Source organism: Myotis yumanensis, unplaced genomic scaffold, assembly GCF_028538775.1.
Source record: "Myotis yumanensis isolate MYYU_CA2020_CCGP unplaced genomic scaffold, mMyoYum1.0.hap1 SCAF_4, whole genome shotgun sequence".
In the NCBI taxonomy this organism is placed as follows: Eukaryota; Metazoa; Chordata; class Mammalia; order Chiroptera; family Vespertilionidae; genus Myotis; species Myotis yumanensis.
The window spans coordinates 73,684,701-73,699,843 of record NW_027223755.1 but is presented as its reverse complement, the minus strand read 5'-3'; the positions used below and the strand labels follow the sequence as shown (position 1 = coordinate 73,699,843).

Here is a 15,143-nt window from a genome sequence, read left to right as displayed (position 1 = left end):
ATATTTTTTCAAAAATATCTCATTAAATAATTGAAAATAAATCTCTTTTTAATTTATGTTTTTATTGTGGTAAAATATACATTAAATAAAATTATCATTTTAATCATTTTTAAGTCTACAGTTCAGTGACATTAGGTATATTCATACTGTTGTGCAACTACCACCATTACCCATCCCATCCTATATAATAAAAGCCTAATATGCAAATTGTCCCCTTGGTTGGTCATTCTACCAGAAGTTCGACTGCTCGCTATGATGTGCGCTGACCACCAGGGGGCAGCGCAGAACATGGCAGGTGTCAGCAATGCACTGTGACCTCTCGCCAGCTACCTTGGGGCGGGGGTGATGGGGATGGAGGTGCAGTGAGAATGCAGGGTGTCCACCAAGCTCGCTCTCATTCCTCCTATTATCCTCCCCCAGGATGTCAGGGCTTGCAGCAGGGGAAGCCCCGCACACTCAGGTGCCGGGCACCCGTGAGGAGCCCGACCTGCACCCATGCAGCATCTTCTGGGTGTGCTGGGCCGCAGCTGCAGGGACTGCAGGGGCCGGTCGGGCTCCCCGTGGGTTCGTGCAGGAGCCGGTCTGCGAGGCCAGCAGGGAGAGAACATGCTACCCGTCTAGCTTTCGTGTGGCGCCACAGGGTGGCCCAAAGGCCCACACTGTGCCCCGGCCCACGGTGTCCAGCCGCACTCACTGCATCTTCGAGTGGGGACTCAGGCCTAAGGGAGCACATGGGGACCCGGGGGCACAGAGGTCAGCTGGGACCTGCCCTTCCACACCAGACGCTCGCACTTCAATCACTGGCCAGGCCTAGAAACCGTACCCGTGCACAAATTTCATGCACTGGTCCTCTAGTCTATATATAAAAGCCTAATATGCAAAGTGTCCCCTCGACTGACGGGGAGTTCTATCACTCGCTATGATGTGCACTGACCACCAGGGGGCAGTGCGGAATGAAGGAAGGACCCAGCCAGCAGCTGGCAGCAGGGGAAGGGAGGCCCCAGCCAGCAGCTGGCAGCCGCTAGGGACCCTACCTTTGCAAGAAATTCATGAACTGGGCCTCTAGTTAAACAATATTTTCCATTCACCTCTCCCCTTAACCCAGCGGTTCTCAACCTGTGGGTCACCAACCTGTGGGTCGCGAACCCTTTGGGGGTCAAACGACCCTTTCACAGGGGTCACCTAAGGCCATCAGAAAACACATTTATAATTACATATTGTTTTTGTGATTAATCACTATGCTTTAATTATGTTCAATTTGTAACAATAAAAATACATCCTGCATATCAGATATTTACATTACGATTCATAACAGTAGCAAAATTACAGTTATGAAGTAGCAACGAAAATAATTTTATGGTTGGGGGTCACCACAACATGAGGAACTGTATTAAAGGGTCGCAGCATTAGGAAGGTTGAGAACCACTGCCTTAACCCATGGCAAATACCATCCTGCTTTCTATCTCTATGAATCTATTTTGGGTACCTGAAATAAGTGGAGTCAGAGTATTTGTCCTTTTGCGATTAGCTTATTTCATTTAGCATGTCCTCAAGGTTCACATATATCGTACTATGTGTAAGAATTTTCTTCCTTTTTAAGGCTCAATAATATTAAATTGTGTATGTACCACATTTTTTTATTCATTCAGCCATCAATAGACACTGGTTGGTTTTGATCTTTTGGCTATTGCAAATAATGCAGCTATGAATAGATGTACAAATATCTGCTTGTACATGTGTGTATGACCAGAAGTGAAACTGCTGGATCAAATAATAATTCTATGTTTAAATTTTTGAGGAACAGTCACACTGCTTTTCCCAGCTGCTGTGCCATTTTACATTCCTACCAGCAATGCACAAAAATCCCAACTTTTACACATTCACACCAACACCTATTAACGGGTTTCTGGTTTGTTTTTTGTTTGATAATAGAGTTTTTAATTGCTGTGAAGTGGCATATTTTTGTGGTTCTTATTTACATTTCCATAATGATTAGTGATACTGAGCATCTTTCCATGTGCTTATTGACCATTTGTATATCTTCCTTGGAAAAATGTCTATGCAAGTTCCTCTGCCCATTTTTTAATTGAATTATTTGTATTTTTGCTGTTGAGTTTTAGGAATTCTTTATATATTCTGGATATTGATTAAGTTGCTACTTAAATTGATACCTAAAATACAGTAAGTGAATTATAGGTTAAATTATTTTAGTGGCCCATTTAATACTAAAAGCAATCTGAAAATAAAATCCTTTCAAATATCAATTCCAAAATCAAATTATTTTAAAATCAGCAGTCTTTCCTCAAAGCTCACATGGATACTAAAAAATGTTTTAAAAATTAATTATTGATAACAACACTAACAAGTAACCAAAATTCACATGATGCATATGAAATATTTGACAATATCTACACTTGTCAGTGTTTCAGAGTCATCACAATGCACACTTTTGGGCAATACCATTCATATCCAATCTACATAAATGCTATGCCATGGAGGACAGGGGAGCACCCTTGTACATACAGACTACCCTATAAGTGGTGGTCCCTGGAGTTGTGCAATACTGAAGCCTTATGGCATTCAAGCAGTAAAAGATGTATGTTTAATTTTTAAAGTTAAAAATGGCAAAGAAAATAATAAAAGTGAGTGCACCTTTGGAATTCAATTCAATGACTCCATAAGTTCTCAACTGACTTACTCATTCTTATCTAATTAAAGTATTCAATGCAATTCTTCTACAGTAGTTTTACTACTTAAGTAGATAGAACTATTGTCATTATCTCCCAGCATCCAATCTTCCTTCTTCTGATAACACCTCAGTTTCTCATTGAGCAACTACCTCTCCCCATTCACAGTGCCTGAGTTTCAGGTAGTTCTTGGGATAAGCGCAGGAACTGAATCTGGCAATCAAATTCATAGTGATTAAGTCAAGGAAAGACATGGAGCACAAAATAAGATAGTAAGATTCAGTTCAAGAACTTTTGCTGGTTTTTTTTAGGAAAGAGGTGTTTTTATAATTGCTAAGCTATTGGTAACCACCTCTGCCATCTCTCTTAAGAAGAGCTAATCGAAGAATGAAGCTTACACACACACACACACACACACACACACAGCAGAGCACAGAGACAAACTTAAGGCTGCCCTATGACAGCATTTGAAGTCATGGATACAATGTCTTATACATAGGTACTCCCCAAATTTCTCGTGCATGAGCCAATAAACTTTATTTTTCACTTAGCTTTTTAGGGCTTTCTGTCATTCATGGCTTCACATACAATTAGTTTTATCCCCCTATACTTTAAAATATATTTTTTATTGTTTTTTTACAGAGAGGAAGGGAGAGGGATAGAGAACTAGAAACATCGATGAGAGAGAAACATCGATCAGCTGCCTCCTGCACACCCCCTACTGGGGATTTGCCCGCAACCAAGGTACATGCCCGTGACCGGAATCAAACCTGGGACCCTTCAATCCGCAGGCCGACGCTCTATCCACTGAGCCAAACCAGTTAGGGCTCCCCCTATACTTTAAAAATAATAAAACCCACAAAATTTTCTCACAATTCTGGAGGCCATAAATCTGAAATCAGTTTCACTAGGTTGAATCAAGGTGTGAGCACAGTCACAGTCCCTCTGGAGGTTCTAATAGATAATCTAGATGAAGCTACTAGTGGTTGCCAGCATTCCTTGGCTTAAGGCTATATCACTCCTATTTCTGCCTCGGTAGCCACTTTGCCTTCTCCTCTCCTGTAAATGTAAAATGTCCCTCTGCCTCTCTTTACAAGGATGTTTGTGATTACATTTAGAGGCTACCCAATAAGCTACACTAATAAAAGACAAACATGCAAATTGGCTGTACCTACGCTACGCCTTAAGCCACGCCCACCAGCCAATCAGAGCGACTATATGCAAATTAGCCCAACCAAGATGGCGACGGGCGGCCACGGAGCTGGAGCAACCAGGAGGCTTGGTTGCCCCAATGATGGAGGAAGCCAAGCTTCCCGCCTGCTGCGGCTGGCTCTGAGCTCCACTCAAAGCAACAAAGTTTCAGTTATAGAAGATAAATAAACCCCAGATACCTGGTTTCAGCCAGCCATGGCCACGAAGCTGGAGCAAGCAGGAGGCGTGGGTTGCCCCTGGCGATGGAGGAAGCCAAGCTTCCCTCCCACCTGCCCTGGCCGGCTCTGAGCTCCTCACAAGGCTACAAAGTTTCAATTTTAGAAGGTAAATAAATCCCAGAATAAAAATTTAAAAAAAGAAAAAATGGAGAGGCTGGGAGCTTCTGTCGCCAGGGGGCTTGACCAACCTGAAAACGGCCCTCAGCCCCTCACCCAGACTGGCCAGACACCCCAGTGGGGACCCCCCACCCCAAAAGGGGTGTGGCCAACCTGAAAACAGCCATGAGCCCCTCACCCAGGCTGGCCAGGCACCCCAGTGGGGACCCCCACCCTGAAGGGGGTGTGACCAGCCTGCAAACACCCATCAGCCTCTCACCCAGGCTGGCCAGGCACCCCAGCGGGACCCCCACCCTGATCCGGGACACCCTTCACGGCAAACCAGCCGGCCCCCACCCATGCACCAGGCCTCTATTCTATATAATAAAAGGGTAATATGCAAATTGACCCTAACAGCAGAACGACTGGAAATGACTGGTCACTATGACAAACACTGATCACCAGGGGGCAGACGCTCAATGCAGGAGCTGCCCCTGGTGGTCAGTGAGCTCCCACAGGGGGAGCTCTGCTCAGCCACAAGCCAGGCTGACGGCTGCCAGTACAGTGGTGGTGGGAGCCTCTCCCGCTTCCTCAGCAGCGCTAAGGATGTCCAACTGCAGCTTAGGCCTGCTCCCCGCTGGCAAGTGGACATCCCCCAAGGGCTGCTGGGCTGCCAGAGGGATGTCTGACTGCCAGCTTGGGCCCGATCCCCCCAGGGAGCAGGCCTAAGCCAGCAAGTGGACATCCTCCAAGGTGTCCCAGACTGCAAGAGGGCATAGGCCGAGCTGAGGGACTCCCCCGAGTGCACAAATTTTTATGCACTGGGCCTCTAGTATATAATAAAAGCCTAATATGCAAATCAACCAAATAGCAGAACAACCGGTTGCTATGACGCATACTGACCACCAGGGGGCAGACACTCGACACAGGAGCTGCCCCCAACCCACAGGCCCCAGGCCAGCCAAGTCACGTGCCAGTCCACCCCCGACCCTTCCCCCCGCCATCACCCCGCTGGTCGCCCCACAGATTGGTCCTGATCCCCTGCCAGGCCTAGGGACCCTACCCATGCATGAATTTCATGTATGGGGCCTTTAGTTTAAAATAAAGAAGGGAACGTTAAGACTACAGTAAGAAAATGTCTGGTAAGTAACTCCTTAAGAAGTGATTCACTTTAACTCAATTTAAGTAGTATTCTTTGAAACCAAAGAGTTATCATGACAATCCATTTCATTACAAATGTTAAAATATAAAATTTTACCTCCAGATCCTAACTGCTTGTAGAATCTATATTCCAAATGTAGCTGTGGTGCTCTGGATTTCATGGGTTCCTAATTAAAAAACAAACAACAACAAGTTATTAAAAGATCATTAGGCCCCAATTCCAAATGTTATTAATCTTGGTGGCAACTCTTAGATAATTAATATTTTAGTAGGCATCTTTGTCTCTCTAAGGTTAGATCAACTGTAGATGTATTTCAATGTAAAATAAATTAATGTCAAAAACGTACATAAGATTACGTGGCTCTTAGATCAATCACTAGGGAAATTTATGTTTGACTCTTTAACCCTGAAGAAAAGTATATACCAAACATTCATGACTAGGGGAATGGTGACCCTTACTCTATTTCAGCGGTTCTCAACCTGTGGGTCACGACCCCTTTGAGGGTCAAACGACCCTTTCACAGGGGTTGCCTAAGACCATCAGAAAACACATATATAATTACATATTGTTTTTGTGATTAATCACTATGCTTTAATTATGTTCAATTTGTAACAATGAAATTGGGGGTCACCACAACATGAGGAACTGTATTAAAGGGTCACGGCATTAGGAAGGTAGAGAACCACTGCTCTATTTCTTTTGTTTCTAGGAATACATCTTGAACTGTGTATTTCTTATGTAAAAGTTCTAGGTTAAAGTGAAATCACAGAAAATAGGAAAGAACAAATATGAAGATAATTTTTGACAGTAACAACAATGTATTTTTTAAATTTTTTACTTGGGATAAAGCTTAAATAAAACACACAGTTCATAAGCATTAGGTCCATGAGCTTTATTAACTTCATATACCCCAGCAACTAGCACCTCAAAAAATCTTTAGAACATTTTATCATTCTTCCCTCCAAGTAATCACTTTCTGACTTCTATCACCTTTGGGTTGGTTTTGTCTGTTATTGTATTAATATTAAAGATATTACACAGTATATGTTTTACATGTGTTTAGTAAACTAAATACCAAACTATGATGTGGTATTTGCAGATTTTTAATATTTCCTACAACTTTTGTGATATTATACTATGTTAATACAGTTTTGGTAATATTATTATATTTAAAATCTTTTTTTCTTGAAATATTAATGTTTATTGCATGTAACATTAAAATTGTTTTTCTTGAAATATTTTTTAAAAGAGATTTAAAAAAAATTTCTGTCCTGTCAATACATTTTTAAATTTGAGGTGAACATGTCTCCATACTATACTTCAACCTCAGAATACCAAACATAGCTACAAAAATATTCCCAGTTCCTCTAAAGAACACTGCATAACCAAAATTATTATATGTCATACTCTGATCACTATGCTTAAAAAGGTAAACAGAGAAAGAATGTAAAAGAAAAAAGTAAGAAAAATAATTAAGGGGATAGTAACATAGCAGGAAGATGCACCAAAAGATGACATATGTGTGTATATGTAAAGAAGGACAAAAGATGACATATGTGTGTATATGTAAAGAAGGACAAAAGATGACATAATAAATGTTTACTAATGAATCAATGGTGTCAAGAGGGTAAAAAGGTCCCAAATCTGATATAACAGGACCTAACGGATACCACTTTATGACTAAAACGTCAGCCTAGTACAGTGGCTCCTATTTTGACACAATGGTTTATTTCCCTTAGCATATCAGTTAAATATCATTCACAAGCTTCCTTAAGTGGACCTGCTCACTACAGGCTGCTACATCAGTAACACAGCATATGGGTGTTACTACACTTCTATTCTTGTGCACCACCCCCACTCCCAACACCATACAATGTCTACACCCTAGACCACTGGAAAGAACATGGAAAAAAGAATCCCAAAGAAACAAAAGTCGGCAATGCCCATTCAAACACTGTCCAGTCCCTGCATCCTGTATCTCCTCATTGTGATTCATACACACTAACTCCTCCTGTACAGATTTCATAATCAGGAGGGAAGCTTGTCATTTTAACTTGGCATTTTTCTGAGGGAGGCGCCATAACGGGTCCCGTATTTATGGCTTTCTATGCAGATCGGCCTATAGAAAGTAAACATTATTTATACTGATTTGGGCATTCTGAACCTGTAATAGTAAAATACTTCATTATAAAATTAGAAATTAACTCTTCTTAAATATTTTTGAGACCTTGATTGATTGCATGAATTTATTAAATCTACCTCTGATTAACAGTGACGATGGTAAAGAGATGACCTAACCAGATTTTCCGACATAAAGCCAAGGACCAGACCTTAAAACCAAGGTGAACCCTTCCAGGTAAATGCCAGTCCAAACTCACAAGTCAGCCAGCCAGTCTTAGAAGCACCACACCCTACTATACATCTTATTTCCCAGTGAAAATAAACATTTGTTGCAATGAAACTTGGCCTATACTCACAAACATTCTTTAAGTAAAGTTTTCTAGCTCATCCCAAAAGATTTTCTATTTCCCCCCACTTACCTCTTCTCTAATCATATTCTTACATTACCTTAATACAGTGGTTATATTGGCAAGCACAAGATTGAGAATGGCAGGCAGACTGGAAAAACCCAGGCATGGAAACATGGCTGGCAAACCAGATAGAAAAGCTGTGCCAAAGAAAAGTTATGTCTTATAAAAACTCCCATATCCCAACTCTTCCAAAAAAAGAGATGCCTTACAGCTGTCAAACTGGGCACATTTAGGAATTCAGAACAGTTCCATGGGAGTTTGCTTTCCTTGCTGTTCTCCACCCACATCAAGAATTTCTGAATCCCCAAAAGTCAAGCAATAGCCAGCTTTACCATACATAAAATATCAATGGAAGAAGAGATTTTAAAACTACCTGGAAATACTTCTTTCATAGATTATAATCCTAAATATTAAGAAAACTTTTGTTCAAATACTTGAATCAGAAAGAGAAATCTTGCTTTCTAATTTTGATCTAAATAAAATGTCAATATGCCAGCTTCCTTAAGTGAAAAATAGTGCCGAAATTCAAAAATTCAATTCTGTGATGTTACCAAAGTAGAGGGATTGAGTTTCCATGGCACAGAAAGATAGAGACATCCTATACATTGCCGTATACTTAAACACTCAAGTTATAAATATGAAAATAAAAAAGTAACTAAAATATGTTAATCATTAAAGAAATAGGAATTAAGGAAAAATAAGACACATGAACTTACCAGTTTAATTGCCACATATTCATTTGTATATAAATTTTTCCCTTAAAAAAGAAGGAAAAAAATGTCAAATTCTACGAGTAATAAATTCTTAAAGCTATATTATATAAACCTGTATTCTGGGTGGGGGGAAAAAGCACAAATATATTTAGAGGAAGCACAGGTTTCTTCCAACTCCTTAGGAAAAACCTCAATGATGAGGAAATACTACAACTCAATGACACATTTACTATTTCATCTGAATTCAGAGTAGAAAGTGATACTAATAAATACTTCAGCCCACTTGCAAAAATGAAGAGAATCTTATTTTGTTGTAATATTGTACACAACTCAAAAGGTAATCAATAGTCAAATACAAGCTAAACTAATTTTCAAAACCAGAACTCCTATATAAAAACAGGAATACAAAATCCCTCTCCTAATCATCACCTCATTTTAAATTCATTATTATCTAATGCAATCTATTGGGGTTCATATGTAATACAAGTAAATAGAATACCTGGAGAAAAATCTGTAATATATTAAAAATAGAATAAAAAAGTATTATCTAATAATTAGCTCTAATAAATTAGCTAACTACTTTGAGTGAAAAAAGTTATTAGCACCTTACTGTACAACCAAATTAAATTCCAATATTTTAAGAGTTAGATATAAGGCACAAAACAAGAAAAAATATTTTTTATTTTTAAATTTGTTTTTCAATTACAGTTGACATACAATATTGTATTTGTTTAAATTGTACAACATAGTGATTATACACTTACATACCTTAGGAAGTGATCCCTCCCTAAGTCTAGTACCCATCTGAGACCATACATAGGTATTATATTATTAACTATATTCCCTATGCTGTACTTTTATCCCCATTAATTGGCAGTTACTATTTTTATAACTGCCAATTAATACTTCCTAATCCCTTCACCTTTTTTCACCCATCACCCAACTCCCTAATCTGGCAACCATCAATTTGTTCTCTGTATCTATGAGTTTGTTTCTGTTTTGTTTGTTTATTTTGTTTTTCCCACATGTAACTGAAATCGTATAGTATTTGTCTTAATTTGACTTCTTTCACTTAGCATAATGCTTGGTCCATCCATGTTGTTGCAAATGGCAAAATTTCATTTTTTTTATGGCTGAGTAATAATTCATAGTATATATATGTTCCATATCTTCTTTATCCATTCTTCTATCAATGGACACTGAGATTGTTTCCATATCTTGGCTATTGTAAATAATGCTGCAATGAACACAGGGGTGCATATATCTAAAGTAATGTTTATTAGCCCAATATATGGAAGTTTCCAAAGTACTAAAAAATGGAAAAAAGTAAAAGGTCAGAAGATTTTTATACAGATTTGATTACGTAAAATATTTTACATTTCTGAATGTTAAAAAAAAATCTACCATATACAAAGAACAGATAAGTAACAAGCCACAATAAAGATTTAATATTATTATTATGTAAAGAATTCAAATAAATTATAGTAATCTTTGCAATGGTGTACTGAAAATAATCTATAAAGGCCCAATGGGTAAGCATCCGTAGCCCAAGTAAAATACTACGGAGAATTTTAGAAACAATAAGTACATGAAGACAATTTGATATATAAATTAATGTTTCTTTGCAAGTACAGTAAAAATAAGAAAGAGGACAACCATTTCAAAAATACAACTAAAAGACGGAACGGACATCACCCAGAACCACAGGAAGGCTGGCTGAAGAGAGACTCTACAACTAGAAGGAAAGAGAACAGCAAACCGAGGCTCAGAGGCGGCGCAGTGTGGAAAATACAAAGGTACCGAGGTGCGCGAAAAGCGGGCTGGTGGCTGAGGGCGCGGTTGTCGTTTTCGGTCGGGAGTGAGTCTCAGACTCTGGGCTCCAGATCTGGGGGAGTCTCTAGGGACCCAGACTCAAACGGGAGAAGCGGGATTATCCGGCATCAGTTGGAACCTGAGGGCAGCTTTCTCTCCGAGGTTTGCAGCGGCTGCCGGGGTTCTGAGAAGCAGAGCCTCTGGGAACGGGACTAAGAGCAGCCATAACTGCTCCCTCCGCCCGCCCTGTTGAGCCCGCCCCGCCCCGCCCAAAGCCTGCGCACAGCCATTTGCCGATCGCCTCAGGCAAAGGCTGGATTAGCGCCTCCCCAGAAGGCAGACGTTTTCCACACAGCTGTTTCCTGCAGCCAGTTGGCCTGGTGGTCAAATCCCTCTAGTGTTAACTACAACAATTAAGGCTTGGCTAGAACAAGACTGCGCACAAAGACCACAAGGGGGTGCACCAAGAAAGCATAAAAGATGCGGAGACAAAAAACATGACAGAAATAGAGGATATGGAGCTAAGAATCGCAATTTTGAGGGCTTGCCATAAATTTGTGCAGAGCCTCACGAAAACTAATGAGACCCTCAATGCTACGATAAAGAAATTAGAAAGTAAGCATACACGGACTGAAATAAAGAATATTATACCAAATAGCAAACCAGAAGAGCACAAGAATCAAACCAAAGATTCCACAAAAAACACCCAACTGGAAAAGCAAAATGAAAAAAGAATCCGAAAGTGTGAAGATAGTGTAAGGAGCCTCTGGGACAGCTTCAAGCGCACTAATATCAGAATAATAGGGGTGCCAGAAGATGAGAGACAGCAAGATATTGAAAACCTATTTGAAGAAATAATGGCAGAAAACTTCCCCCACCTGGTGAAAGAAATGGACTTACAGGTCCAAGAAGCACGGAGAACCCCAAACAAAAGGAATCCAAAGAGGACCACACCAAGACACATCATCATTAAAATGCCAAGAGCAAAAGACAAAGAGAGAATCTTAAAAGCAGCAAGAGAAAGAGACTCAATTACCTACAAGGGAATACCCATACGACTGTCAGCTGATTTCTCAACAGAAACTTTGCAGGCCAGAAGGGAATGGCAAGAAATATTCAAAGTACTGAATACCAAGAACCTACAACCAAGATTACTTTATCCAGCAAAGCTATCATTCAGAATTGAAGGTCAGATAAAGAGCTTCACAGATAAGGAAAAGCTAAAAGACTTCATCACCACTAAACCAGTATTATACGAAATGCTGAAAGGTTTCCTTTAAGAAGAGGAAAAAGAAAAAGGTAAAGATACAAATTGTGAACAACAAACATGCATCTATCAACAAGTGAATCTAAGAATCAAGTGAATAAATAATCTGATGTACAGAATGAACTGGTGATTACAATGAATCAGGGACATAGAAGGGGAATGGACTGACTATTCTTGGGGGGGGGGGGAAGGGGAATGGGAGATGCGGGAAGAGAATGGACAAAAATCGTGCACCTATGGATGAGGACAGTGGGTGGGGACTGACGGCGGAGGGTGGGGCGGGAACTGGGAGAAGGGGAGTTATGGGAAAAAAAGAGGAACAAATGTAATCAGAACAATAAACATTTAATTTAAAAAAAAAAAGAAAAGAAAACAGGAGAGAGACTAGGTGGGGCTGCTTTGGCTGTCTAGAAATGTCATGGGAAAGAAGTGAACCAAGTTGGGGGGTGCTGTTAGCTCACTGGGGAATCATAGAAAAAGGGACCTTGGGGACAGGTTCAGGGGGTTCGCCCTGGGATGAGCTACCTTGGCCCATTGCCCGCCTGGTTGCAAATCTCATGGACTCCCTTAGAGTTTTTAGGAGATGCATGCTGTGGAGGGCAAAGGGGGAAGGGAAGGGCACGCAGGTAGATGAATTTTGGACTTTAATGATATAAGAAGCCCAAGAAAAGGGCTTAAGACTTGTTTAATGTTATATTAACTTCATATTGTTTAGTAATATGATCACAATCTGGAATATATATTATTTTATATGTTTATATTTATGTCTAGAAAAAGGGCTGTTAACATAAAAACACTGAGGCCTGTAAAGAATTTTTTTGAGTTTATTTGAGCCAAACTGTTGACAATTGCGGGGAAGCAGAACCTCAATGGATTGAGAATGGGGGTGACATGTATATTTATACATTGCAATCAAAGGAAGAGACGTAGGTGGGTTACATGAAATCCATTGGTGATAGACTAGAGAGGCAGGAGAAAGCAAAGGGGGTGGGGGTGGGGCGGGAATTGGATAAAAAGTAAAATGATAGACACATACTTAGGTGGGTGCAGGAACAATTAACATGATAACAATGAAGGAATTTGTGGCATCTTTTCTGGTGCCCAGGCACATTAGGTTGTGCCCCAAAGAGTCCAGAAAAAAGGAAGTTACAAGTTACCCAGACATTTCAAGGATATGTTATCATAGGTGCAAAAAGACAGATAGGCTCAGTTAAGGTAAAGGTTGACCTTGTCAGTGAAGATACCAGCCTAGGAGGTGACTACCCACCATAACTGCTTTTAGTTAAAGTTTAATTTCAGACCATCCTTTGTGGTTACTTTAGGTCTTTGAGTTTGCAAGACTGTCATGAAGGCCTTCCCTGAGCTTGTCAGGTTCAAAAGTGGCCCCTTTTGTCCACAGGGCCAAAAAATGTTATCAAAAGGTAATATTTTGATTAATTATTATTTTTCTTGTTACTCTATCAGAATTTTCCCACTGTTTGTAAGCATTACATTAAAATTTTTTAAATTACAAAGTACCCTCTTTTATTCCCTTTCTTTCAATTTACTTTTTAGAGAAAATCACTTACTAGTTTGATGTATATTCTTTTACACTTCTCAAACTATATAGAGATCTTAATGGGTTTATGATACTGCAACTTTCTATTTTAGTTTAAAATATTTGTAATTTTTTGGCCCTGGCAGGATAGATAGCTCAATTGGTTGGAGTGTCATCCTGATGCGCCAAAGTTGTTAGTTTGATCCTTGGTTGGGGCACATACAAGAATCAACCAATGAATGAATAAATAAGTGGAACAACAAATTGATGGTTCTCTCTCTCTCTCTTTCTCTCTCAAATCAATGAATAATAATTTTTTAAAAAATTTATACTTTTTCTAAGTCAGTCTTCTTTTTAACATCTGCCCAAATTAGATTCTGTACGGATTTGTTTATTTTGCTATTGATGGGATATATAGGCTGTTTCCAATATTTAATAAATACAAAATTATGCAATACAAAAAAAAAAAATAAGAAAGAGAATATGTGATTTCTGGATTTCTAGTATTTTTTTTCAATAAGCATGTAGTATTAAATTTATGGCAAGAAAAATGTTATTTTTCTTGTATTATTTTTAAAGGACAGTGTTGGTTTTTTTTACAACTGTTACAGTAAATAGCCCTGGTCACATTGGCTACAGAACACAGAACAAGCAAGCATCAACTTTCACACGTGATTTTCCAGCATTAACACACCTAACTTCTTTTTATAAAGCAGCTGACAAATGGCAGTAAACTTCTAAGCAAAATTTCAGTCTCAGATATATTGCTGCTATTGTACAGTGGTGTTTGTTCATGCAAATAGTATAATACTTTTCTGAGTTTTTATACCTATTTTATAAAAATAAATCATAAAAAGCATTCACACTAATACTAAATAATATGCCTCATAAACCCATTACAGATTGCAGAAAGATGGAACTTAATAGGAATACCAAAAGTGGCGAACATTAAGCTGTATTCAGATACTTATTGTGCCCATAAGTATTTAAAACATATGCTATAAAACATGTTTTTAGTCAATATGTTAAGCATTTATAAGCTGTGACTTCATATACATTTTTTTCAAGAGTATATTATGCATACAATTGTAGGCTTCCCCTAGTAAGTGTCCAGTGAATAATTTAATGGTACACTAACTTAATCTTGAGGAACTGATGTCTATCAAAGGAACAATTCTAAGTACAAAGATGGAATTTGTATTTTCTCAGAACATTATAATCTTTTCATAACTATTTTATATGTATTATTTATTCACATATACATGAAAGGTAAATATTCATAGGAAATTAGATTAAATACAGATCCCATAGAACTTAACTTTACCAAAAACTTCTAGAAGTAGTTTTTGTTGCATTTACATAGTCAACTGTCTTTTATATCACAGCAAAAAGCACTAAATCCTAAAAACATCGTCTTTTCTAGAACATTAGAGATTTTGCTGACTTTTGAGGGTTATATTTATAAACATCAACAATAATTAAACAATACTACCAATGCATTTTTGTCACCTAGCATAGACATAGGTCTCACATATTTAGCTTTTAATCAGTATTTGTTATATGCACTAACAAATAAATGATGCACAAATTGTGTGTTTGTGTGTACAGTATGAGTAAGAGAGAAGTGTGTACATGTAGAGGGAATACCCTGAAGAGAAGGCTCCAAGTAGCAGATTGGTTCCAGCTAACTGGTTTTAATCCAATTTTAGAAGATATTCCCAATAGAACTTTGTGCCATATTAAACTTGAAAAGCTGCTGTTACCAATTTTATGGTTTGTAAGTGCTAATTATAAAAAATTATGTTCTACAAAAACAATGTATATGTTTGTACCAGAAACTACTAGTTACCCACCAATATCCATGTGCCCTCTTCTATAATAGAATGCCCTCATTTTAAAATGGTTCTC

The 15,143-nt window shown here is 38.8% G+C and overlaps 1 protein-coding gene across 10 annotated transcripts in view; it reads right to left on the bottom strand.

Moving 5' to 3' along the window:
* CSNK1G3 (casein kinase 1 gamma 3) overlaps positions 1-15,143 on the bottom strand; it is a 116,196-nt gene that overhangs the window by 53,861 nt on the left and 47,192 nt on the right. For all 10 annotated transcript variants that reach the window (XR_011471218.1, XR_011471219.1, XM_070412536.1 and 7 more), the window contains exons 3-4: positions 8,623-8,663; positions 5,472-5,541 (exon numbers count right to left, since the gene is read on the bottom strand). Coding sequence is in view for 8 of the 10 variants with exons in the window: in XM_070412536.1 (XP_070268637.1) it covers positions 5,472-5,541; positions 8,623-8,663 (111 nt within the window). In the remaining 2 variants the exon portion in view is untranslated. The remainder of the gene's footprint in view (positions 1-5,471; positions 5,542-8,622; positions 8,664-15,143) is intronic.